General features: G+C 46.6%; 1 protein-coding gene across 1 annotated transcript in view; it reads left to right on the forward strand.

The window, feature by feature from the left end:
* Positions 1–25,587, forward strand: part of TMPRSS9 (transmembrane serine protease 9) — a 56,582-nt gene that overhangs the window by 13,754 nt on the left and 17,241 nt on the right. Inside the window, exons 4-10 of the mRNA XM_036847393.1 lie at positions 12,511–12,677; positions 15,552–15,679; positions 18,878–18,945; positions 19,058–19,237; positions 20,031–20,068; positions 21,917–22,030; positions 23,549–23,720. Of these exons, the coding sequence (XP_036703288.1) occupies positions 12,511–12,677; positions 15,552–15,679; positions 18,878–18,945; positions 19,058–19,237; positions 20,031–20,068; positions 21,917–22,030; positions 23,549–23,720 (867 nt within the window). The remainder of the gene's footprint in view (positions 1–12,510; positions 12,678–15,551; positions 15,680–18,877; positions 18,946–19,057; positions 19,238–20,030; positions 20,069–21,916; positions 22,031–23,548; positions 23,721–25,587) is intronic.

The raw sequence follows: 25,587 nt of genomic DNA on the forward strand, positions 1-25,587 counted from the left end.
GCTGCTATGAACACTGGGGTGCATGTGTCTTTTTTTTTTTTTTAATTTATTTATTTTATTTTTGGCTGAGTTGGGTCATTGTTGCTGCGTGCGGGCTTTCTCTAGTTGCGGCGAGCGGGGGCCACTCTTCTTTGCGATGTGCGGGCTTCTCATTGCAGTGGCTTCTCTTGTTGCGGAGCAGGGTCTCTAGGCGCACGGGCTCAGTAGTTGTGGCATGTGGGCTCAGTAGTTATGGTTCATGGGCTCTAGAGTGCAGGCTCAGTAGTTGTGGCACACGGGCTTAGCTGCTCCGCAGCATGTGGGATCTTCCCAGACCAGGGCTCGAACCCTTGTCCCCTGCATTGGCAGGCGGATTCTTAACCACTGCGCCACCAGGGAAGCACCACATGTGTCTTTTTGAATTATGGTTTTCTCTGGGTATATACCCGGTAGTGGGATTGCTGGGTCATATGGTAGTTCTATTTAAACCTTAATTGCCAAGCAGAATTAGAGACACAGACGTAGAGAACAAATGTGTGGATACCAAGAGGGAAAGGGATCGGGGGGAGGAATTGGGAGACTGGGATTGACACATATACACTATTGATACCATGTATAAAGTAGACAGCTTATGGGAACATACTGTATAGCATAGGGAGCGCTACTTAATGCACTGTAGTGTCCTAAATGGAGGGGATATGTGTATATGCATGGCTGATTCATTTTGCTGTGTAGTAAAAGCTAACACAACATTGTAAAGCAACTGCACTCCAAAAAAAATTAATTTTAAAAAGCGGACATTTGGACATAGACACACACAGGGAGAATGCAATGTGAAGATGGAAGCAGAGGTGGGGGTGATGCTGCTATAAGCTAAGGGACATCAAAGATCACCAGCGACCCCCTGAAGCCAGGAGAGAGCCTGAGACAGATTCTCCCTCGTGGTTTCAGAGGGAGCTAGCCCGACTGACACGCTGACCTCTGACTCTTGGCCTCCAGAACTGGGAGATGACAAGTGTCTGTTATATAAGGCAGTGGTCCCCAACCTTTTTGGCACCAGGGACCTGTTTCGTGGAAGACAATTTTTTCATGGACGGTGGTGGCAGAGGGATGGTTTGGCGGTAATGCGAGCAATGGGGAGTGGCAGATGAAGCTTCCCTCGCTCGCCCGCCGCTCACCTCCTGCTTTGCGGCCCGGTTCCTAACAGGCCACAGACCGGAACTGGTCCACAGCCCAGGGGTTGGGGAACCCTTGATATAAGGCACCCTGCTCATGGTGCTTTGTCATGACAGGAAACTAATAAGGGGGGTGGTTCCCAAAACCACCCTGCGGTTTGACAATTCACTAGAAAAACTCAGAAATCACTAAGAGCTGTCATAGTCATAGTTATGATTTAAGATTAACTGTAACAGTTAGAGGGGTTAAGATTATCGATTAAGATCAACCAAAGGGAGAGACTCACGGGGCTAGTCCAGCTGTCTGAGTCCCTTCAGGCTGCTATCACAGAATACCCAGACTGGGTGGCTTATACACAACAGGAGTTTATTTCTCACAGTTCTGGAGGCTGGGAATCCAAGATCAAGGCACTGGAAGGTCCGCTGTCTGGTGAGGCCCTGCTTCCTGGTTTGTAGGTGGCTGTCTCCCTGCTGTGTCCTCACATGGCAGAAGGGTCCAGGGGGCTCTCTGGGGGGGGGGAGGTCCCTTTATAAGGGCACTAATCCCATTCACGGGAGCCCCACCCTTATGACCTAATCACCTCCCAAAGACCCCACCTCCAAACACCATCACATGGGAGGTTAGGGTTTCAACATAAGAATTGGGGGAGGACACAAACATTAGGCCACAGAATCAGGAGAATCACCAGACATGAAGTGATGCTGTCCTCTCCCCATGCACTCAGGATGCATTATTCTCCTGGCATTGATGTGTGATAACACACATGAAGTATTGCTAGTCAGGGCAGCTCCCCCAAGCTACAGGGTGCAGAGCTTTCACTGGGCATAACTGATTCATTGACTGTCCACGTGGTTGACCTCAGCCTCCCAGAGATCACTTCCCAGAACCAGAGGCAAAGGCCAAAGGTTTTTTGTTTGTTCGTTTTTGTTGTTGTACTTTTTGTCTTTAGAATGTTCTTCCTATTTTATTTTTTACCTCCCATTGTTTTGTCATTAAGTCATAGAATATGAGGAAATGTCAGAGAAAATAGGGCATGGGTTATGTAGCTCATTAGGAAACCCACAAGAACCTTCTGATGACCTAACAATCCAGTTCGCTTACAGGGCAATTTTATTGGCAAAGGCCAAAGTTTTGACTACACATCCCCATAAGGAGATATCTCTACCCCCTTGAATTCCTACCCCTTTCTCTTCCTGATGGATTTGCCTTCTCAGACACTTCTTAAGGAAAAACTAAGAGAAGAGAAAGCAGGTATGATGGCCCATGCGTACTCCTGGGACCACTTGTGCAAAGATGGGGTTTTGCTTGGGACAGAAAAACCGAAAACGTGGCCTTCTCTGCTGGGGATGCCAGGATCCTGGCAGCTGACCTCAGTGCAGTGAATGCTGTTGGGGGGGCCGAGCCTAGAGATTTGTGCTTTCCACAGAGGGTCGAGACCCCAGTGACTGCCGCATTGAAATCAATGCCTGTCCAGCTGTCCGACTTGATATAACGTGGATGGTGATTGCCACGTCTTTGCCTGTAAGGGCTGCTTTGACTGCATCCAGGATTTTTAAAAAATATTTATTTATTTATTTGGCTGTATCGGGTCTTAGTTGTGGCATGCGGTATCTTCATTGCCACCTGCAGGATCTTCATTGCGGCATACGGGATCTTTTAGCTGCAGTATGCAGGATCTTTAGTTGCGGCATGTGAACTCTTCATTGCAGCATCTGGGATCTAGTTCCCTGATCAGGGATCGAACCCAGGCCCCCTGCACTGGGAGTGCGGAGTCTTAGCCACTGGACCACCAGGGAAGTCCCTGCATCCGGGATTTTGACGTGAAGCATGTTCACTATCATTCAGTTCTAAATATTTTATTAATTTAGCTATAATTTCTTCTTGGAATTATTAATTCACTAGAAGTGATTTTAGATTTTCAGTCATAATTTTCTTGTTATTTCTAGACATCTCATTTAATCACACTGTGGTGAGAGAAGTGGTCTGAGAGAGTTTTTGGGTTTTGTTGAGACTTGCTTTGTGGCTACTGTATGGTTAATTTTTGCGAATATTCCATATGTGCCTGAAAAAGGTAAGTTTCTTCTTTAATGCCATGAATATATATTTCCATTAAACAAGATTGTCTGGTGTCTAGCTTGCTATTTGGTACATATGAGATTAGAATTTTTATCTCTTCCATTTTGTGACTTTCACTGTTTGCAAGAGACCACTTAAAACATCTGATAGCTTTAAAAAAAAAGTCTAACCTGAAAAATTCTGTCTTTTACCTTGTAAATTTAGTACATTTGCACTTTTTCTTTCTCTTTTTCTTTGTTTTCCTCCCTTTTTCTTTCATATCTTTTTCACTATACTTTTTTGGAAGTCATCCATTTTAGTTCTATTATTAAAGTTACCCTTAAAATGTTATCATGAATGCTTCACTTAACAGATTTGGAATTTGTCAGTAGTCTCCCCTGAAACTCAATGTCTTTTTTAAAAATTTATTTATTTATTTATTTATTTATTTTTGGCTGCGTTGGGTCTTCGTTGCTGTGCGCAGGCTTTCTCTAGTTGCAGTGAGCGGGGGCTACTCTTCATTGTGGTGCACAGGCTTCTCATTGTGGTGGCTTCTCTTGTTGTGGGGCACAGGCTCTAGGTGCGTGGGCTTCAGTCGTTGTGGCACGCGGGCTCGGTAGTTGTGGCTCGCGGCTCTGGAGCGCAGGCTCAGTAGTTGTGGTGCACGGGCTTAGTTGCTCTGCGGCATGTGGGATCTTCCTGGGCCAGGGATCGAACCCGTGTCCCCTGCATTGGCAGGCGGATTCTTAACCACTGCCCCACCAGGGAAGTCCCTGAACCTTAATGTCTTTTTACTGCAATCATCCCCTCCATCTTGTGTGCTATTTCAACCTTGGTTTTTATCCATCCCTAATTGGTCATTATTACTATTTTATATACATAATGCTTATTTAGATGTTCCCACATGTTCACCAGTTTCTGGGCTCACAGTGCTTCCTGCTTTTTACATCTTTCCTGTAAATTCAATTTTATTCCTCCCCAGATACATCCTTTAGTAGCTTTTTCAGTGAAGGTCTGTTAGTGGTTAAGTTTCTAAGTCTTTTCCTAGAAATGTCTATATTACATTCTCTTCCTTGACGAAATGGGTTTAGGCATATAATTGTTGATTGACCTATTTCCTCTCAGCAATTTGAAGATATTATTCTCTCCCTTCCAGTTTCTTTTGTTTCTGATGAGAAATCTGCTATCACTCTTTTTCTTTTTTTAATATTTATCCATTTATTTATTTATTTGGCTGTGCTGGGTCTTAGTTGTGGCACGCAGGATCTTCACTTGCAGCATGTGGGCTCTTAGTTACGGCATGCGGGAGCATGGACTCTTAATCACCGGACCACCAGGGAAGTCCCAAGAAATCTGCTATCACTCTGAATCAGCCTTCCTTTATAGATAACCTGTCTTTACTTTCTGGTTACTTCTATAATTTTCTCTTTGTTTTTATTCTGTAGATCATGGTGCTTTTCAAATCTCAGGATGCATGTCTTTCAACAACTCTAGAAAATTCTCAATTAGTTTCTCTTCTAATATTTCCTCTCTTCCCTTTGTCTAGTCTTTCCTTCTGGAACCCCTGTGAGATATACAGTGGGGCCTTCCATTTATTCTGTGTCCTGTATCTGTTAACTTCTGTCACAGGTTTTCCATCTTTTTACTTCTCTTTGCTGCATTCTGGGTAACATATCTATCTTCTGAGTCATTTAGTTTTTATTGATCTGTATCTGTCGTTTAACCCATCTACTGAGAATTTAATCCTAATGACTGTAGTTTTCATTGCTAGAACTTCCATTTTTTTAAAAGTTGTACCCATTTTTTCATGAGCTCGTTTGTCATATTTTCAATTATTTTATGTCTGAACGAATTTTAAGCATACTTGTTTTATAATCTCAGATAGTTTCACTTTCTGAATGTCTTCAGTGTCTAGTAGTGCCTTTTTGTGTCTGCTGATTCTTCCTGATGGTGGCTTTTTCCCTCGTGTGTTTTGCAATTTTGAGGTTGGGAGCTTATCCTTAGCATGCTTTTATCTGTGAGAATCCTGCAGAATCTGAGATGAGGGTGTGTCTCTCTTGAAAGGTTTTGTTTTTCTGTCCTCCACCCATTGGGTTTGACTGCTTACAAGCAGAGGAGTAACTGGGTTTTCCTGATGAAAGTTTAGTCTGGCTCTAGTGAAGATAATAAAGTGGAGGGTCCAAGTCATTGCAATAATTCAGATTCGAGGTGGTGACAACTTGCACTAGGTAGTGTGGATAAAGACAAACGATGGATCCTAGACCAAGGGTCACCACACTATGGCCCAGAGGTTAACTCCAGCCCATTGCCTGTTTATGGAAACACAGCCATACCCATTTGTTTACATGTACCTGGTACAGCTTTCATGACATAATAGTAGGGTTGAGTAGTTACAACATAGACTGTGGGACTGCAAAGCTGAAAATATTTACTCTCTGGCCCTTTGCAGAAAAAGTTTAATGACCCCCATTCTAGAGAAATTCAGGATATAAAATCTGCAGGACTTGGTGACGGACAAGGTATGATGGAGGTAATTACATTCATCCCTCAGTATCTGAGGGGGATTGGTTCCAGAACCCGCCGTGGATGCCAAAACCCACAGATGCTTAAGTCCCTTATATAAAATGACTTAGCATTTGCATATAACCTATGCAATCCTCTTGTATACTTGAAATCATCTGTAGATGACTTATAATACCTAGTACAATGTAAATGCTGTGTAAATATTGTAAATACAATGTAAAGGCTATGTAAATAGTTGTTGGCATGTGGCAAATTCAAGTTTTGCTTTTTGGAACTTTCTGGAATTTTTTTCTGAATATTTTCGATCAACTGTTAGTTGAAGTTGTGGGTAAAGAACCCGTGGATATGGAGGGTCGACTGTAAGTGAGAATTCAGGGCTTGGGCAACTGTGTGGATGAGAGAAGGTTTGGAGAAAGAAAATTAGTTTAATTTTGGACAGGTTGTGTTTAGGTGTTGCCTGTGGGGTGACAACTGACTCTGCCTGGAATTGAGGGGTTTCCTGAGATGTGGGACTTTTGCGGCTAAAACAGAGAAATCCCGGGAAAACTGAGATAGTTGGTCACTGTAGGTGTTGGCAGGATATCTAGAGAGAGAGAGTGTCAAGATGGGAGTTGGAAATGCTTTCTAAATTTGCTTGAAACTAAACAGCTCCCTGTTGCTGAGAGCAGCCCTGGGCCAACAGCCAACAATGAAATGAGACCTCAGCCTTACATCACAAGGAAGCAAATTCCAGCAACAACAGGGAGCTCAGAAGTGGATCCTTCCCCACTTGAGCCTCTGGATGAGAATGAAGCCCAGCTCACACTTTTTTTTTTTTTTTTTTTTTGCTGTGCTGCATGGCTTGTGGGAACTTGGTTCCCTGACCAGGGATTGAACCCAGGCCATGGCAGTGAAAGCACTGAGTCCTAACCACTGGACAACCAGGGAACTCCCCCAGCTAACACCTTGATTGCAGCTGAGTGAGACCCGAAGCAGAGGACCCCCTAAAACATGCCAGAATCCTGACCTGCAGAAACCATGAGATAATGAATGTGCATTGTTTTAAGCCGCTATGTCTTGGTGATTTGTTACATGGCAGTAGTTGACTGGCACACTTCCTCTAAGGTGGCCCTTACTTGCTCCCTCCTGCCACAGGGCTTTTACATATTTTGTTCTTACTACATGGACATCTGTTGCTTCCACTGGGTACTTACTGGATTCCTATTTATCCTTTAGAACTCAAATAACTCATCCCTCCATCAGGAAGACTTCCCTGGCCCCCTGTCTAGATCAAAGCTTCCTTTTTACAGAGACTCAAAGCCCCATGGATGCATCTCTCCTTTCCAGCCTTTATTGTAGCCGCAATTTTAATTTACTTGGGTCTCTGTCACTAAGATTTACGCTCTGTGAGCTGAGAATCACATCTGTCTCATTCAGGGCTGGGTACCCAGCACAGAGCAGCCAGGCCTGGCCCTTTGTAAATATCGGATTGATGGAAACAATGAATGGAGCTTCTATATTCAATGCTAAGTAGCAGTAGGCCCCTTCTGTGCCCTAATGACAGTGATGACAAGACAATTTAGAGAACACAGGAATCCTTAGAAAACCCACGGGGTGGGGGGGGTGGCAGGATCGTCTGGGGTTGAATGAACATAGTGTGTGTGTTTGTAGGGGGTGCTGTCAGTGAGCTCATACACTACATTTGAGTTTCCAGCCCTAATCACAGAAGTGAATCTTGGTGTCTTTGTCCCTAAAACATTTCATCAAGTGATTCTTAGAGATTCTCTGGCTCCTCGGAAGGCAATTTAGCTCAAGTGTAAGAATAAAGGGGTAAGTGTTGTACAGCCTCGCCCCCACTCCACCCCTGCACAGCTCCCCTTTTTCGCTGACTCTGGACGGTGGCAGTGAGGCACAGAGTGGCTATTCCCAGCAGAGACATGTTACCTTGATAGGATGGGACATTCTGGCTGGGCCCCAGGTATAACAATAAGCATACAGCACATTCAGATAAATTTGAATTTCAGGCAAACAACAAATACTTTTCTTTTTCTTAGTACAAGTATGTCCCAAATTTTGCACAAGACATATTAGCAACTGTATGAGTCATGGTTCTCCAGAGAAATAGAACCAATAGAATGGAGAGAGAGATGCACACAGAGAGACAGACAGAGAGACAGGAATTGGCTCACAGTCATGGGAGCTGGCAAACCTGAAATCTGCAGGGCAGGCTGGAGACCCAGGGAAAAGTTGCAGCTCAAGTTCAAAGGCTGTCTGGAGGCAGAATTCTCTCTTTTTGGGGGGGAACCTTGGTCTTTTCTCTTAAGGCCTTCAACTGACTAGATACGGCCCACCCACACTACAGAGGCTTATCTGCTTTACTCAACTCAACTAATTAAATGTTCATTACATCTTCACAGCAACATCTAGAATCATGTTTGACCAGAAACCAGCACCATGGCCTAGCTCCATGGACACACAAAATTAACCATCACAGGGTTGTTTATGTCTTGTCAATCTGAAATTCAAGTTTGACTGTTTTTTGTTTTTTTTTTTGTAAATGGATGACCACAACAAAAGCAACAATGATTGCAATTACCAAACACGAAACACACTCATACTATGTCATAATATTGACATTGAGTCCAGTAATCCTCCACTGTAACAGCTCCTTTACTTTGCAGTGATAATTGATTTGTATATTTTTTGACTCTGAGTCCTTGTGGGATTTTTTTTTTTTTAATTCAAACAGAAAGTCACAAAAATTATAATCATCCTCATCAGTTCACTCAGTCCCATGTAATTAAATTTTTTTTATCTTGATCTTTTGTTAGCACTTTTATGAATTCATCAGTTTTCCATTAGAGTTCTGAAAATGCTTATTCATTCAGTTCGGCAGTATAGTCAGTTACCAGAAGGTTTGACTGTATTTTATCTGACACCCAGGCCTGCCGTTCATCTGTACAGGCCTCAAGAACAGCTCTACTCCCTCCAGAGAAGCACCTGGCCGAGTGGGCACCTTCATGGAGCCCTGTCAAGGGAAATAGAATGGGATTGTCCCCCCACTTCCCCCTCTGTGGTGTTCAAATGGGGAAGAGTGTGTCAGAGGCCAGGTATGAATCATTCTCCACCCACGCTGGACCAGCATCCCGCGGGGAGCAGAGGCAGAGGGGTGGTAATGAGATCCACCTCTACAGAGATGTAAAGGTGATTCATCCCCTCTGGAGAAAAAAAGCTTCTCTGCAGGCTGAGAACGTGCTGGGTTTGGAGTAAAGGTCTGTTCAAGTCTCATGAATGGAAGAGAATTATCCAGCAGGGGGCTGGGGATGGCTTAACACATTCAAGGCTCTTTTAGTGGCAAGTAGCAGAAATCAACAGCCTGAAGTGAATTTGTTGGCTCTTGACCCAGAGAAGTTTCAGAGGCAAAAGTGCCAGAGCTCAGCCTGCTTCTTGGAACTGAGATCCTGAGATCCTGGATCGTGGAGAGGAAAAATCAACCAGACGGCAGGCATTGCATTCTGCCCATTTGACAGAGGAGGAAGCTGGATGCCAGAGTTGTTAGATCACACAGCTATTCTTACCCTGCATCCTCCCTAATAAGAGATTAAAAAACAAAGAAATAGAGTTAACTGTTACGACGGAGAATCAACGTAATGCTCAAAATTTTCAGACTCATAAAAACGAACCCAACAGTTGACTTTCAAGTAGCATTTAATGGGTGAAGTGGCATTGTATTTACTTTCTATGCCACAAAACAATATTACCACACACTTAGTGGCTTAAATCAACACACACCTATTACCTCTTGGTGTCTGTGGGTCAGGAGTCTGGGCACGGCTTCACTGGGTCTGCTGCTCAGGGTCTCCCACAAGACTGCAATCAAGGTGTCAGTCGAGGCTGCCGTCTCATCCAAAGTCTCAACTAGAGAAGGATCCACTTCCCAGCTCACAGGATTGTGGACAGAATTCAGTTCCTTGTGGTTGCAGGACTGAGGGCCTCAGGTCATGGCCGCCATCTTGGATTCTGTCTGCCATGGCGTTCCTTCCATCTCTCAGGGGCTGACGAGCTCTCAGGTTGTGCTTAGTGGGCCAGTTTACCGCGGTGCAGTATTTTGTGGGCCACCCTGGGGTGAATCCACCACCCCAAAGAGAGTGAGCCGCCAGCAGAAGGAGAAGGCTGCTCTGCGAGCACCTGCATTGTGACACCAGGGCAAACTCTGACGTTCATATTCGCAAATCCTCTTCCACATCAAAGCGTTAGTGATGACTCATCAGCTGGGGATGGCCTTATGCAGGATGGGCGAATGTTTCTAAAGGGCCAGAGAGTAAATACGCTCAGCTTTGCAGGCCAGATCAGTCTCTGTCTTGACCACCCAACTCCACCATTGCATCACGAAGGCAGCCAAAGATAATATATACCTCTGGGTTTCTCAGACTCAGCACCACTGATATCTTGGGCTGGATCTTTCTCTGTGTGGGGCCGTCCTGGGCACTGTGGGTGTTGAGCAGCATCTCTGGTCCCCACCCATCAAATGCCGGGGGCACCCCCAGTCGCGGTAACCCAAAATGTCTCCAGACATCATCATGTGTCACCATTGGGGGCAAAATTGCTCCCAGTTGGGAACCACTGATGTCATCAAATGGACATATCTGTGTTTCAATAAAACTTTATTTATAAAAACAAGGTGTGAGGCCAGCCAACCCTGGACTAGACATTTACCTTTAAGATGAGGTCAGGACTTCCCTGGTGGTGCAGTGGTTAAGAATCCGCCTGCCGGGCTTCCCTGGTGGCGCAGTGGTTGAGAATCTGCCTGCCAATGCAGGAGACACGGGTTCGAGCCCTGGTCTGGGAAGATCCCACATGCCGCGGAGCAGCTAGGCCCGTGAGCCGCAACTACTGAGCCTGCGCGTCTGGAGCCTGTGCTCTGCAACAAGAGAGGCCGCGATAGTGAGAGGCCCGCGCACCGCAATGAAGAGTGGCCCCCACTTGCCGCAACTAGAGAAAGCCCTTGCACAGAAACGAAGACCCAACACAGCCAAAAATAAATAAATAAATAAATAAATAAATAAAAAAAGAATCCGCCTGCCAATGCAGGGGACACGGGTTCAAGCCCTGGTCAGGGAAGATGCCACATGCCTCAGAGCAACTAAGCCCATGTGCCACAACTACTGAGCCTGGTCTCTAGAGCCCATGAGCCACAACTACTGAGCCCCCGCCCCACAACTTCTGAAGCCCAAGCGCCTAGAGCTCATGCTCCACAACAAGAGAAGCCACTGCAGTGAGAAGCCCACTCTCACCTCAGCTAGAGAAAGCCCGTGTGAAGCAACGAAGACCCAATGCAGCCAAAAATAAATAATAAATAAATAAATAAAAAATAATAAAGATCAAGTTGAGATCTGACCAAAATAAAAAAAAGATGAGGTCAGTACACCCTGGGACTGTGTTGCCAACCACAATGCATTTAGAAAACGGTCTGATTGTGTTCTGTCAACTGACTGGGCACACCTGGGAAACCAAAGCCCAATGCAGGTGACTATTCCACAAGCCGTATTCGTTCAACAAATATCTGAGTGTCTTGTGAGTCTTTTGTGATGAGGATTTTCCAGGGGGATGGATGGATGTGGAATCTCAGGGAAGAGCTGGTTGCAGAGAGGATACTCCCTGAATGTGACAGAGGGCGGTCTGTAGCTGGGGGTGGAAGAGGTCAGGAGGGCTTCCTGAAGGAGGAGACATTCACCCAGACCAAGAGTGGAGGGGCTGCTCCAGCCACCCCATGAGCAGAGATGGAGGGGTGGATGGTGGGGCCTGGCGGGGGGGGGTCTACCAGACAACCCCCACTTCACCCCACTCTCACCATGAGAGAAACACGAGACAGACCCCCAAAGAGGGACATTCCGCAAAATATCAAGACTACCCAGGGCATCACAAAATCTGAGAAACCATCATAGCCCAGAGAGGTCACAAGGACACGTGATGACTGTCACATGGGATCCTGGATGGGGTCCTGCGACAGAAGAGGAAATTAGGGGGAAACTGAGGAAATCTGAATACACTGCAGACTTTGGTTAGTAATAGTGTATCAATATTGGTTCGTTAAGGGACTTCCCTGGCGGTCCAGTGGTTAAGACTCCAAGCTTCCACTGCAGGGGGGCGCGGGTTCTATCTCTGGTCGGGGAACTAAGATCCTGCATGCCGTGCGGCCAAAAAAAAAAACCAAATTGGTTAATTAATTGTGACACATGTACCAGACTTTATATTAGGGACGCTGGGTGTGAGGTATGTGGGGACTCTGTGCAATTGTCTCAGTCACCTCAAGCTGCCAGAACAAATATCATAGACGGGGCAGCTTAAACAACAGACATTTTTTCTCTCCCACTTCTGGAGGCTGGAGGTCCAAGATCAAGGTGTCGGCGGTGTTGGTTTCTGGTGGGAGCTCCCTTCCTGGCTTGCAGACGGCCGCTTCTGGAAGGAACACAGCCTTCTATTATTTAGACCTCTGACCTCCAGAACCGTAAGATAATAAATCTGTGTTCCTTTAAGCCACTGGTTTGTCGTCATTTGTTACAGCAACTGCAGGAAACTCATACTTACTCTTCCCAGCAAGGGCCCCATGGGGATCCCACGTGTGCCAGCCCAGCCAGCAATCACGTTGAATCCATTTTTATGTTTTGCGTGGAGCCCCCGACGCCTAGGGCGCTGTTGATGGCTGTCACGTCTGCACAAGGAAGACCCTTGCTTAGGGAAAGAGAAACGCCCCCAGCTCTGACCTCCTCTTTCTGTCTGTTTTCTGCTGGCTTCCAGGTTGTCGTCCCCACGTCTGGGAGCCATGGAGCCCACCGCCGGTGACTTACAGCTGGTGCCCAGGGCAACCAAGGACATCCAGGCTACAGACGCCGCATGCTGCCGGACAGCCCTCTCGGCCATGGTGGCCACCAGCATCGTCATGGTCACCCTGGGAGTCCTCGTGGGTGAGTGGCCATGGACTTGCACGGGTCCACACAGCAGGCAGCTTGCACTAAGACTCCTGGGAGTGGCTCAAAAGTGTCCCAAAGCAAAGAGCTGAGCGTGCAGTACACAGAGGCCACCCAACAGCAAGGTGATGGGACCGGGTGCTGAGTATGGCTGCACTTAGTTCTGGGCTAGGCGGTGGGTGCCTGGGTGTCGAGGCAATACCTGCGAATTTCAGGTTTCCCACCAGTGGGGTTCTTTTTTTTTTTAATACCATGTATTTGACTTTGGTTTTTTAAATATTTATTTATTTTTTATTTGGTTGCGCTGGGTCTTAGTTGCTTAATGAAGATTCACAACCAGGGTGAAATGGAGACCAGTAGGGAAATGAACGTTTTAAAAACCCTTGGGAGGAGCTTCCCTGATGGCACAGTGGTTAAGAATCCGCCTGCCAATGCAGGGGACACGGGTTCGAGCCCTGGCCCGGGAAGATCCCACATGCCGCGGAGCAACTAAGCCCGTGCGCCACAACTACTGAGCCCACGCGCCACAACTACTGAAGCCCGCCTGCCTAGAGCCCATGCTCTGCAACAAGAGAAGCCACCGCAATGAGAAACCCGCACACTGCAACGAAGAGTAGCCCCCGCTTGCCGCAACTAGAGAAAGCCCGCGTACAGCGACGAAGACCCAACGCAACCAAAACAAAAATAAAAAATAAATAAATTTATAAAAATAAAAACCCTTGAGAAATTTGAAAAGTCCCCAAAAGTATAAGTGAGCAGTCGTTGACTTTCCCACCTCCCACAGTCAAAAGTGGCTCCCACTTCATATTTGCTTCTAATGTACATTCATATTATTTACAATGAAACATACAAAATGATGACCTGTGGTGAATGCTGTGAGGCTGAGTTATAAAAACACACAAAGGAAGGTCTTTTTATCTCAGTGGAAGGGTCCACAGAGCCCTGCCTCCACAGAATTCCAGGGCTGTCCCACACCTCGACGTGGTAGCCCTGAGCCCCAGCACTGTTTAGACTGAATCAGCTTAAATTAAATAACAGGTAAAATCCAGTTCCTCCGTCCCCACCAGCCACATTTCACGAGTAGCTCGTGGCTCCTGCAGGGGATGCTCAGATCTAGAACCTTCCATCATCAGGGGAAGTTCTGCTAGGCAGCCCTGCTCTGGACCGGGCTCTTTCTGAGATGAGCTTGCTAGTTCTGTGTGGGGATGTAAAGGTCACCTTTCGTCCTTGACATGATCATGGTAACTGGCAGTTTGGGGGGAAAATGCTGTCACGTGGCAAAATAATAAGTTGGTGATCCAATGTGGGATATATATATATATTTATATATTAAATATATATTTAAATATATATATATTTAAAATGTATTTTTTAAAATATATTTAAGATATATTTATATATAATATATTTAAATATATATATATATTTGTGACTATCTGGAATAACTCAGAGCCTGGCACGGCTGACAGAGGCCCCCTAGTGGCTGTGGGGTGAAGTGCATGAAAATTGGGCTCCGTGTGTGTGGGGTGGGTGGGTGTGTGGGGTGGGTGGGTGTGTTGTGTCCGTGTGTGTGTGTGTGTGTGTGTCCGTGTGTCCGTGTGTCCATATGTCCTCACGCTAGGGAGAGACAGGGGACAGTTGCACACCTCCAGTCTAGAAGCACAGCTACATTTTGGGATAACAGGTAGATAAAATCTCCAGCAGGACCTCTGAAACTGAGGAAGGCTCTAAGAAGCACTTAAAATTTAAAAACAACTTTTAAATTACAATTCAAATTTGTCCCCTTCGCAGACAGCTCAGAATTTTATTTGGAAGTATAAAATTTTACACAGGCCCTTGCTGGGCTGTTTCTCCAGTTGCCTGTGAGCCCATGGTTATTTCAGAGGGTAAGTGTGAGGCTTATTTGGGGCCCAGAACATAAGCACATGGGTCTACACAGCAGGGTTCTTGTTTTCTTTCTTTTTAGTTCCTTTCATGAGAAAACAAACCAATTTTAGAATTACTTTAGACTACTTGTTCTATCTATTGAATAAACAAATATCTAAATATTGAGCTGGTTGAATATTCATTCAAATAAATAGAGCTGGGAGCCAGCTTTCACAGTGTAGGTGGCTGCTACTTCTATTTTTTAATTAAAAAAAATTTTTTTTAAGTTCTTTGTTTTTTTTCTGGCCATACCACATGGATTGTGGGATCTTTGTTCCCCGACCGGGGACTGGACCCAGGCCCCGGCAGTGAAAGTGCTGAGTCCTAAACACTGGACCACCAGGGAACTCCCTACTTCTAGTCTTTTAATTTTGCAATTATGATCATTTTTGACTGATGGACCCCTTTGCCAGTCTCACATATTTTCGACAGTTAGAAACACGTGTCTTCATGGATCATGTAGGGCTTGTATTCTTTACAACATTTTATGACTGTTCTTTGCTGTTGTGTACTTTTGACAACCGTTGGAAACTGTATTATTCAGAGGGTGGTGTCATGGGCCGGGGTTCGAGGGTCCTGGTACCCCTGGCTGTGCCCCTGGGGTATTTGGTGCCCCTTCCCAGGGAGGAGGTGGGACTTGTCCCAAAGTCGAGGGAAGGTCTTCCTTCTGAGGCCATTTCAGCCATTTTTGGCTAGGATCCAGTCCTCTCCTTAAGGAAACCTGGGGTTGCCTGGGGCTTTGTGTACCTGGGGGCCTTCGGGTGGGTGATGGGTGAGAGCTGATAAGGGAGCACTGTTAATAATCACTCAACCCTCGGGAAGTCAGCCCACCCCCCGTTTGTTGGGGGTGACCGCCCCAGGGTGATGGGGGGCCTTGGAGGCCGGCTTGGCTGAGCCCTGCCCCTGCAGGTGGGCGCTCTCACGGGGCCCTGGTCTTGTCCGCAGCCTCCCTCTCTACACAGGGTGTCAATGTGGAGCACACAGCTGAGCTGCGAGGGATCCGGTTTGCCCCCAGCTTGCAGCAGGAGACCTCAGACTATTACCGCACGCTGACACCCACTCTGGAAACGCTGGTGAGGGTTCTGGGAGCCAGGGGGGGCTAAGTGGGCGGCCAGGGGCTCTGACTGAGGCAGCAGAGCAATGGGAGGACCAGGCAGGCTCTGAGGTAGGGAGGGGGCCCCATGGGGTGACCAGGGCAGGGCTGATGCATTCCAGAATGCAGGGGAGGGTAGCATTCGATGGGAACCGACTGCTGCAGGATCCGTAGGCCACGTTGAAAGGTTGTAAACTGCATTTCGGTAGAGAAATCAGAACCCTCCTACGCGGCTGGTGGGAATATGAAAAGGGGCAGCCACTGTGGAAAACAGTCTGGCGGTTTCTCCAAAGGTTAAAAATGGAGTTACTATCTGACCCAGCAGTTCCGCTCCTGGGTGTCTGCCCCAGAAAAACAAAACCATGAGTCCACACGGAAACTTGTACACGAATGTTCATGGCAGCGTGATTCATAACAGCCCCAAAGTGAAAGCAACCCAAATGTCCATCAACAGGTGATGGATAAACAACTGTGGTCCCTCCACACATGGGAGCATCACTCAGTCATGAAAAGGGGTGAAGCCCTGACACTTACTACAACGTGGCCGGACCTTGAGAACATGATGCTCAGTGAGAGAAGCCAGACACAGAAGGACCCACAGTGTGTGATTCCATTGATGGGAAACGTCCAGAACAGGATCCACAGACACAGAGAGTGGATTCCTCGTTGTCAGGGGCTGGGGAGAGGATGGGGGTGACTGCTGATGGGAATGGGGCTTCTTTTGGGGTCATGAGAATGTTTTAAAATTGTGATGAGGTTGTACAACTCTGTGAATATACTAAAACCCATACTTGTAAAAGGTGAGTTTTTATGGTAGGTGACTTTTAAATTTTATCCTAAGGGAAAGGCAAGGATTCATTTTAAATGTGTGATAAGATGTGAGAGAAGCAGGGGGACAATTAGGAGTCACCATCATCTAGACCAGGAGTCAGCAAACTTTCCCCATAAGGCCAGATGGTCAGTATTTTTGGCTTTTGGGGGCCAGAGAGTCTGTCTTGACTGCTGGGCCTTGTGTTGTAGCCTGAAAGCCGCCATAGATGACATGGATGAGTGGGCGTGGCCGTGTGCCAATAAACCTTTATTTATGGACACTGAAATTTGCATTTCATACCATTTTCATGCACCATGAAATACTTTTCTTTGGTTTTTTTTCACATTTAAAAATGTAAAAACCATTCTTGTCCATGATCTGTGCAAAAACAGGCAATGATTCTAATTCAGCACATGGGCCGTATTGCTAATCTCAATCCCGTGTCTTAAAGCGGCATGGTCCAGTAGAAATGTAACAGAAGCCCCATGTGTAATTTAACATTTTCTGGTAGCCAAATTAAAAAAAAAAAAAAGTAAAAAGAAACAGGTAAGATTATTTTTAATAATACATTTTATTTAACCCAGAATATCCAAAATGTTATCATTTCAACATGTCATCAACCTATATAAAGCAGGTATTAATGAGATAGTTTACATTCTTTCCTTTGTATTGAGGCTTCCAAACCTGGTGTGTCTTTTTTTTTTTTTAAGTTTATTTATTTTTTGGCTGCGTTGTATCTTCGTTGCTGCAAGCGGGCTTTCTCTAGTTGCGGTGTGCGGGCTTCTCATTGCGGTGGCTTCTCGTTGCAGAGCACAGGCTCTAGGCGCGCGGGCTTCAGTAGCTGTTGAACCCGTGTCCCCTGCATTGGCAGATGGATTCTTAACCACTGCATCACCAGGGAAGCCCCCCAAACCTGGTGTGTCTTTTACACTCACATCTCAGGGTGGATACTGAGCTTCCACTGGGAAAACTCCATCCATATTTAGAATGTGTAACATTTACAGACCCAAGATGCTCCAAATATAGTTAAGAATTTTCCAGTGACTGAATCAAGTATCCGTTTTGAAATTGAAGCGTGAATTAACTAAAACTGAACAAAATGTGAAAATCAGTTCCTCTGTGGCACCAGCCACATTTCAGATGCTCAGTTTCTACCTATGGCCGGCGGCTGCCATATGGGGCGAGGCAGGTGTAGAACATTTTGGAAATTTGTGGAATGTTCTACAGGACAGTGCAGGTCTGGGTGTGGGCAGTGGGGATGTGGACTCAGAGGGTGCGGTTCAGAGAAGCAAATTGGATTAAGGGTGTTTTAGACGGGCGAATGAACAGGCGTGACCGTGCATCACGTGTGTTTAGGGAGCGAGGATGGTGACCGTGGGATTTAGCACCTAAGCAGGACATTCTGCCAGGGGACAGGGACGCTGTCAGTGACTACATTGGGAGAGCAGATAAACGGGGTTACGTGGTCACCCTATGTGTAGGTGACGTGAGCTGCCGAGGGGAGAGATGTGGGCCCTTCGGTGCCCAAACCGAGACAATCCTAGGAGACGCAGACAGTGGTCACCCTAACAGCACGTGGAGGACAAGGACCTTCCTGGTAGCATCTGCTGGCACAACGTGGGCTCAGCCACGGGATTTTTTTATTTTAATGTAAAATTCACATAACATGAAATCATCCTTTTCTTTATTATTTTTTTTCTTTTGGCCACGCTGCGTAGCTTGTGGGATCTTAGTTTCTCAAACTGGGATTGAACCCTGGCCCCCGGCAGTGAAAGCACTGAGTCCTAACCACTGGACCGCCAGGGAATTCCCTAAAATTATCCACTTTTAAAGTGATTGATTCAGTGGCATTTAGTACATTCACAGAGCTGTGCAACCATCACCTCTAATTCCAGAACCTTCCATCACCCGAAAAGGAAACCCTGCCCTCATCAGCAGTCACCCCCTCCCCCTCTCCCGCAGCCCCTGACAACCATGAACCCACGCTCTGTGTCCGTGGATCTGCCTGTTCTGGACGTTTCCCATCAGTGGAATCACACTCTGTGTGTCCTTCTGTGTCTGGCTTCTCTCACTGAGCATCGTGTTTGCAGGGTCCGTCCACGTTGTAGCGAGTGTCGGGGCTTCTCTCCTTTTCATGGCTGAGCGATGCTCCCGTGTGTGGAGGGACCACGTGGGGTTTCTCCATCATCTGTTGGCGGAGCTATATTTTCATAGGCACGACTTCGAGATGCCTGTCCTGTCTCTTAGTTCTGTGAGTTGGCTGCACACGTGGAGTTGAAGAGGAGATGCTTTTCCACCCCCTTCCCAGCTCTCCCCACAGGGAGTCTCCGCAGGGTCTCACATTTGCTACGGTCGTTTCCGTTGTAGTTTGTCAGCAGCTTTCGGGAGACAGAGTTGGAGGCCAGCTGTGTGGGCTGCACGGTGCTCAGTTACTGGTGAGTTGGGGCCTCCTTGGGGGTGGAGGAAGCTTGGTGGTTGCCCGAGAGATTGCAGAAGATTCCAGCCGAGAGGCGCCCTCCCTCTCAAGGGCCAGTGTCCTCCCTGCAGGGAGGGCAACGCCAGCATCCTGGTGCGTTTTCGGCTGCACTTTATGCAGCCGGCCCTGCGGACACCGAGCCCGGGCCTGGAGGAGGAGCTGCTGCAGCGGGGACTCCGAGAGAGGCTGCAGGGCCGCGGCATCCCCCTGGCCCCCTATGGCACCATCGTGTCCGCCCAGCTCACAGGCGAGTGGCCCCAGAGACAGGGCGACGTTGGGAGGGACCGGAGGGACATGCTAAGGAAGGGGAGCCGAGTGAAAGTTGCATTAAACTTGAGGTTTTCCATAATCGCCCCTCTCGGTGACAAGGAAACATATACCCGTTGCTTTACCCTCTATGGTCTATACCAGGGGGCAGCAACCTATAAATATTTTCATCTTTGCCACCCATTGGGTCTCTGTCCAGATGGCTCCACCCAGCTATTATAGCACAAAAGCAGCAAAGACACTGTATAAACAAATGGACACCACTGTGTATCAATAAAACTTTATTTACAAAAACAAGTGGTGGGCCGGATTTGGCACCTGGCCCCTGGTATAGAAATAAGGGTAAATGTTATGCTCTAAAATTCTAAGATTGCTCTGCATTGTGATTTGAGAGCCAGGCATGAGGTCAGACTGCTCAGATTTTAAAATTGTTGCCTTGACCTTGCCCTGCAGGACATTTACAGTCCCCTCTCCACCACTCCTGACACACTCAGTGAGTCTCAGTAACCTCGCCAGCACTAAGAGAGCTTTCTGCGGGGATGGAAATGTTTTGGGGCGGCGCCATCCACTCTGGCAGCCACCTGCCCCACGCGGCTGTTGAGCTCTTATCGTGAGGAATGGAATATTTCATCTGATTTCATCTTTGCTGATTTAAGTCAGAATTTAAGTGGATCCCAGGTGGACAGTGCAGACCACTGCTTTGCATTACGATGTTGTCAAAGAACCTCAGTGCTCGCTAAATGAGCTTATATCTCTTCTCCATTTTGCTGCAGGAAGCCAGAAGGGGCCGCTGACAGAAAGAGACTTAAAATCAGGTATGTTTTGATGAATGGATAAAGAAGATGTGGTATATATATGTACAATGGGATACTACTCAGCCATAAAAAAGGATGAAATAATGCCATTTGAAGCAACATGGATGAACCTAGAGATTATCATACTAAATGAAGTAAGTCAGACAGAGAAAGACAAATATCATATGATATCACTTATATGTGGAATCTAAAATATGACATAAATGAACCTATCTACAAAACATAAACAGACTCATGGACATAGAGAATAGACGTGTGGTTGCCAAGGGGGAGGGGGGTGGGGGAGGGAAGTATTGGGAGTTTGGGTTAGCAGATGCAAATTATTACATATAGGATGAATAAACAAGGTCCTACTGTATAGCACAGGGAACTATATTCAATATCCTGTGATAAACCATAATGGAAAAGAATATGAAAAAGAATGTATATCTGTGTGAGCAAACGATTTAAAAATGAGGCACTTTGAATTATTCAGAGCCAAGCATGATTAAGAGAAGGCATTATTGTTTTGTTTTGGTTTTTTTAAGTGATGGAAAGTTGTTATTAAAAGAAAAGACAAAAAACAGTTTGGGGGGAAAAATAAGAAAAAAGAGTAGGTATTACCTGGAATCTCATTGCTTTTACTATTTTGGTGACTTTCCTCCCAGACGGCTCATGACACATCTACAGATACATTTATTTAGCTTTACATCAATGGTCCCCAACTAGGGGTGATCCTGCCCCCCCAGGGGACACAGGGTGATGTCTGGGGACATCTGTGGTTGTCACGATGGGGGGTGCTCTTGGCATTCAGTGAGTGGGGCCGGGATGCTTCTCAACATCCCACAGTGCCCAGGACAGCCCCCCCAGAGAATGGCCCCAAATGTGAACCTACACTTCAGTGGCAAATTTTATGTTATGTGTACTTTATTACAATTAAAAAAATTAATTTCACCTATTTCTTACGTTAAAAAAAAAATTATTTATTTATTTGGTTGCACCAGGTCTTAGTTGCAGCAGGCGGGCTCCTTAGTTGTGGCCTGCCAGCTCCTTAGTTGCGGCACGTGGGCTCCTTAATTGCGACTCACTGGCTCCTTAGTTGTGGCTTGTGAACTCTTAGTTGTGGCATGCATGTGGGATCTAGTTCCCTGACCAGGGATTTAACCCAGGCCCCCTGCACTGGGAGCTCAGAGTCTTATCCACTGAGCCACCAAGGAAGTCCCCCTATTTCTTACTTTTTAAAAACATGGTGGGACTTCCCTGGTGGTGCAGTGGTTAAGAATCCACCTGCCAGTGCACGGGACACGGGTTCGATCCCTGGTCCGGGATGATCCCACATGCCACAGAGCAACTAAGCCCGTGCACCACAACTACTGACCCTGTGCTCTAGAGCCCGCGCACCACCACTACTGAGCCCACGTGCCACAACTACAGAAGCCCGCACGCCTAGAGCCTGTGCTCTGCAACGAGAAGCCACTGCAATGAGAAGCACGCGCACCACAACAAAGACTAGCACCCGCTCGCTGCAGCTAGAGAAAGCCCACACACAGCAGTGAAGACCTAATGCAGCCAAAAAATACATAAATAAATTTAAATAAATAAATAAATAAATAAATAAAACATGGCTGATAGAAATGTAAAAGTACGTACATGGCACACATACGCTTAGGTTGCATAGCCCTGGCCCCGGTGCTGACTAGCATTCTCATGTGTTACATCTCTGTACTAATTCTGAGAAAATTATTTCAGGAACATTCAGAGAAAAGGAAGCAGAGAAGAGATGCCTTCCACGCTCTATAGAGTTTCCGCGTGGAGAGCAGGCGGGAGAGATGGAGTGAGGTCAGGAACGCGGTTCTTGTCTGCCCTCAGGTCGCTGTCCAGGGAATGCCTTTTCCTGCGGGAACAGCCAGTGTGTGACCAAGGTGAACCCCGAGTGTGATGACACAGCGGACTGCTCTGACGGCTCCGATGAGGCCCACTGTGGTCAGTCTGCCTGTCTGGCCTGTTTTCTGGGCTGTGTCCCCTTTCCAGGTTCAAGTGCTGGTTCTCTGGCCCACTGTGCCCCTCACACACAGACACGTGGTCCTGGCATTCACTGGAGCTGGGCAGAGAAAGGGAGTGGGCACCTGTGATATGACAGGAAACATCAGCAGCAAGCAGAGAAGGGAAACCTTGGGGTGTGTGGAGTGGAGAGCCCTCGGGTGAGAAGGAGAAAAAATCAGGTCAAACCGTGGGACGCCTTGAATGCCAGGAACTGGGGGTCTGTCCTATAGGTAGTGGGGAGTCACCAAAAGGATTTGAGCAACGGAAAATTACAATTGAAATGCTGTAAGAGTAGTAAACATTTTTCTAGCAATGCTAGCCTGTGCAGTAAGGTGAGAACAGTGGTTTAAGTATTGGAAAGGAAGAAGGAAAACTATCATAATTTGATTTTATCTAAATGAATCAATAAATTAACTAAAAGGATATCAGAAAAATAAGACAGTTCAACAATAAGGGGAAGGTAAGATAAATACTAACACATAAAAAAAGCTCTTGTTTTGCTTTATACAATTAATAGCAGGTTAGAAGATATAATGGAAAAAATCACACTCTTGATTAATAGCAACACAAAATAAAATAAACATGTGTCCTGTCTATAATAATAATTATATAGAATTACAAACCATTGCTGAAGGACATAAAAGCAGACTAAATAAACAGAGAGACACAGCATCCTATGAAAAGATGGACATATAAAGATTTTGAAACTGGCAAAATACATGGTGAGGGAGACATTCATAGCATCTGGTACCTGGCTGTGGAGGATGATATAGAGGTTGATTGAAATTGGCAGGTGTGGTCGGGGGGGGGTCCCCAAGACTCCTTCAGATTCAGTGATTCACTAGAAGGAGTCACAGAACTCAGTCAAGCTGTTATATGCGTAGTTATAGCTCATTACAGTGAAAGGATACAGATGAAAATCAGCAAAGCAAAAGGTGCAAAGTCCAGGAGAGACCACGCTCAAGCAAGCTTCCAATTATCCTCTCCCAGTGGAGTCATGTGGACAGCGCTTAACTCATTCTCCCAGCACCGTATGTGACAACACGCACAAAGTATTTCCAACCAGGGGAGCTCAGCCAAGGCTTGGTGTCCAGGGTTTGTGTTGGGTGTTGGTCACATAGGTACGTAGCATCCTTATAGCTAACTTTAGGGTATGATTGTCCTAGAGCTGCTGAATCAAAGGACCTCAGGCTGAGTGGATTAAACAACAGAAATGTATCCTCTCCCAGCTCTGGAGGCTAGAAGTCCGAGATCAAGGTGTCGGCAGGGTCGGTTCCTTCTGAGGCCGTGAGGGAGGATCTGTTCCACGTGGTCTCCCAGCTTCTGGTGGTTTGCTGACATCTCTGGCATTCTTTGAATGCGGGGGCCATGGGGACAACAGACTGCAGACAGACGTGCCAGGAACGTGGCCACACTCCTGCCTTCTTGGGGTCCTGGATAGTGATCTCTGTCTTGCAGACTGTGGTTTGCAGCCTGGCTGGAGGACAGCCGGCAGGATTGTGGGCGGTGTGGAGGCATCCCCGGGGGAGTTCCCTTGGCAAGTCAGCCTCCGGGAAAACAACGAACACTTCTGCGGGGCCGCCGTCATTGGCGCCAGGTGGCTGGTGTCTGCTGCCCACTGCTTCAATGAGTGAGTCCGCGTCCCTGAGGGCTCAGAGCCCACCCCACCCCTGTATCCCACCTACCTTCCACTCTGGGAATGCCACCTTTCCTGGGTGTCTTCAGAGCCTCTTGGAACTTACTTAGTTCCTTCCTTCCTTCCTTCCTTCCTCCCTCCCTCCCTCCCTTCCTCCCTCCCCCCTTCCTTCCCCCTCCTTTTTTAAAATTATTTATTTATTTATTTAGCTGTGTCGGGTCTTAGTTGCGGCATGCGGGAACTTTCGTTGCGGAGCACAGGCTCTTCGTTGCGACGTGCGGGCTCTCTAGTTGTGGCGCGTGGGTTTAGTTGCCCCGTGGCATGTGGGATCTTAGTTCCCTGACCAGGGATCGAACCCACATCCCCTGCATTGGAAGGCAGATTCTTAACCACTGTACCACCAGGGAAGTCCCTCCCTCTCTTTTCTTTTTGTTAAATCTGAATGCATTAATTGTTTTAAATTGTGGCAAAATATATATAACATAAATTTACCATTTGTAAGTGCGCAGCTCGGTGGCATTAGGCACACTCACATTGTTGGGCAACCATCCCCACCATCATCTCCAGAACTTTCTCATCCTCCCAAACGGAAACTCTATCCCTTTTAAACCCTGACTCCCCAGCCCCTCCCCCAGCCCCTGGCCCCCACCATCTACTTCCTGTCTCTGTGGATCTGACTCCCCCCAGGGACCTCCTGTGAGTGGAATCAGACAGTACTTGTCCTTTTGTGACTGACATTTCACTTAACCTGTTTTCAAGGTTCATGCACGTTGTAGTGTGTGTCACTGCTTCTTTCCCTTTTATGGCCAAATAATATTCCAGTGTGTGGATGGACATGTGTTTATTCATTCATCCATCGACGGACACTTGGGTCGTGTCCACCTTTTGGCTGTTGTGAATAATGCTGCTGTGAACATGGGTGTGCAAGTATCTGAGTGACTACTTTCAATTGCTTTGGGTATAAACTCAGAGGTGGAATTGCTGGGTCATATGGTGATTCTGTGTTTACCCTTTTGAGGAAACACCATCCTCTTTTCCACAGCGGCTGCCCCATTTTCCATTCCCACCAGCAGTGCACAAGGGTTCCAATTTCTCCACATCCTTGAGAAGTTCCTTTGACATTTGTTGTAAAGCTGGTTTGGTGGTGCTGAGTTCTTTTAGCTTTTGCTTGTCTGTAAAGCTTTTGATCTCTCCATCAAATCTGAATGAGAGCCTTGCTGGGTAGAGTATTCTTGGTTGTAGGCTTTTCCCTTTCATCACTTTAAATACATCATGCCTCTCCCTTCTGGCCTGCAGAGTTTCTGCTGAAAAGTCACCTGATAGTCTTACAGGAGTTCCCTTGTATGTTATTTGTTCCTTCTCCCTTGCTGCTTTTAATATTCTCTGTTTAATTTTTGTCTTTTTGATTATGATGTGTCTTGGTTTGTTACTCTTTGGGTTAATCCCGTATGGGACCCTCTTTGCTTCCTGGACTTGGGTGACTGTTTCCTTTCCCAAGTTAGGGAGGTTTTCAGCTGTTATCTCTTCAAATATTTTCTCAGGCCCTTTCTCTCTGTCTTCTCCTTCTGGGACCCCTATAATGTGAATATTAGCATGATTGATGTTGTCCTAGTGTCTGTTAAACTGTCCTCATTTCTTTTCATTCTTTTTTTCTTTTTTCTGTTTGGTGGCAGTGATTTCCACTACTCTGTCTTCCAGCTCACTGATCTGTTCTTCTGCCTCATTTAGTCTCCTTTTGATTCCTTCTACCGTATGTTTCCTTTCAGTTACTGTATTCTTCATCTCTGTTTGGTTGTTCTTTATATTTTCTCTTTGTTTAAAATGTCTAACTTCTTACTCTGTGCCTCCATTCCTCTCCTGA

This window comes from Balaenoptera musculus, chromosome 3 (assembly GCF_009873245.2).
Source record: "Balaenoptera musculus isolate JJ_BM4_2016_0621 chromosome 3, mBalMus1.pri.v3, whole genome shotgun sequence".
NCBI classification, from domain to species: domain Eukaryota; kingdom Metazoa; phylum Chordata; class Mammalia; order Artiodactyla; family Balaenopteridae; genus Balaenoptera; species Balaenoptera musculus.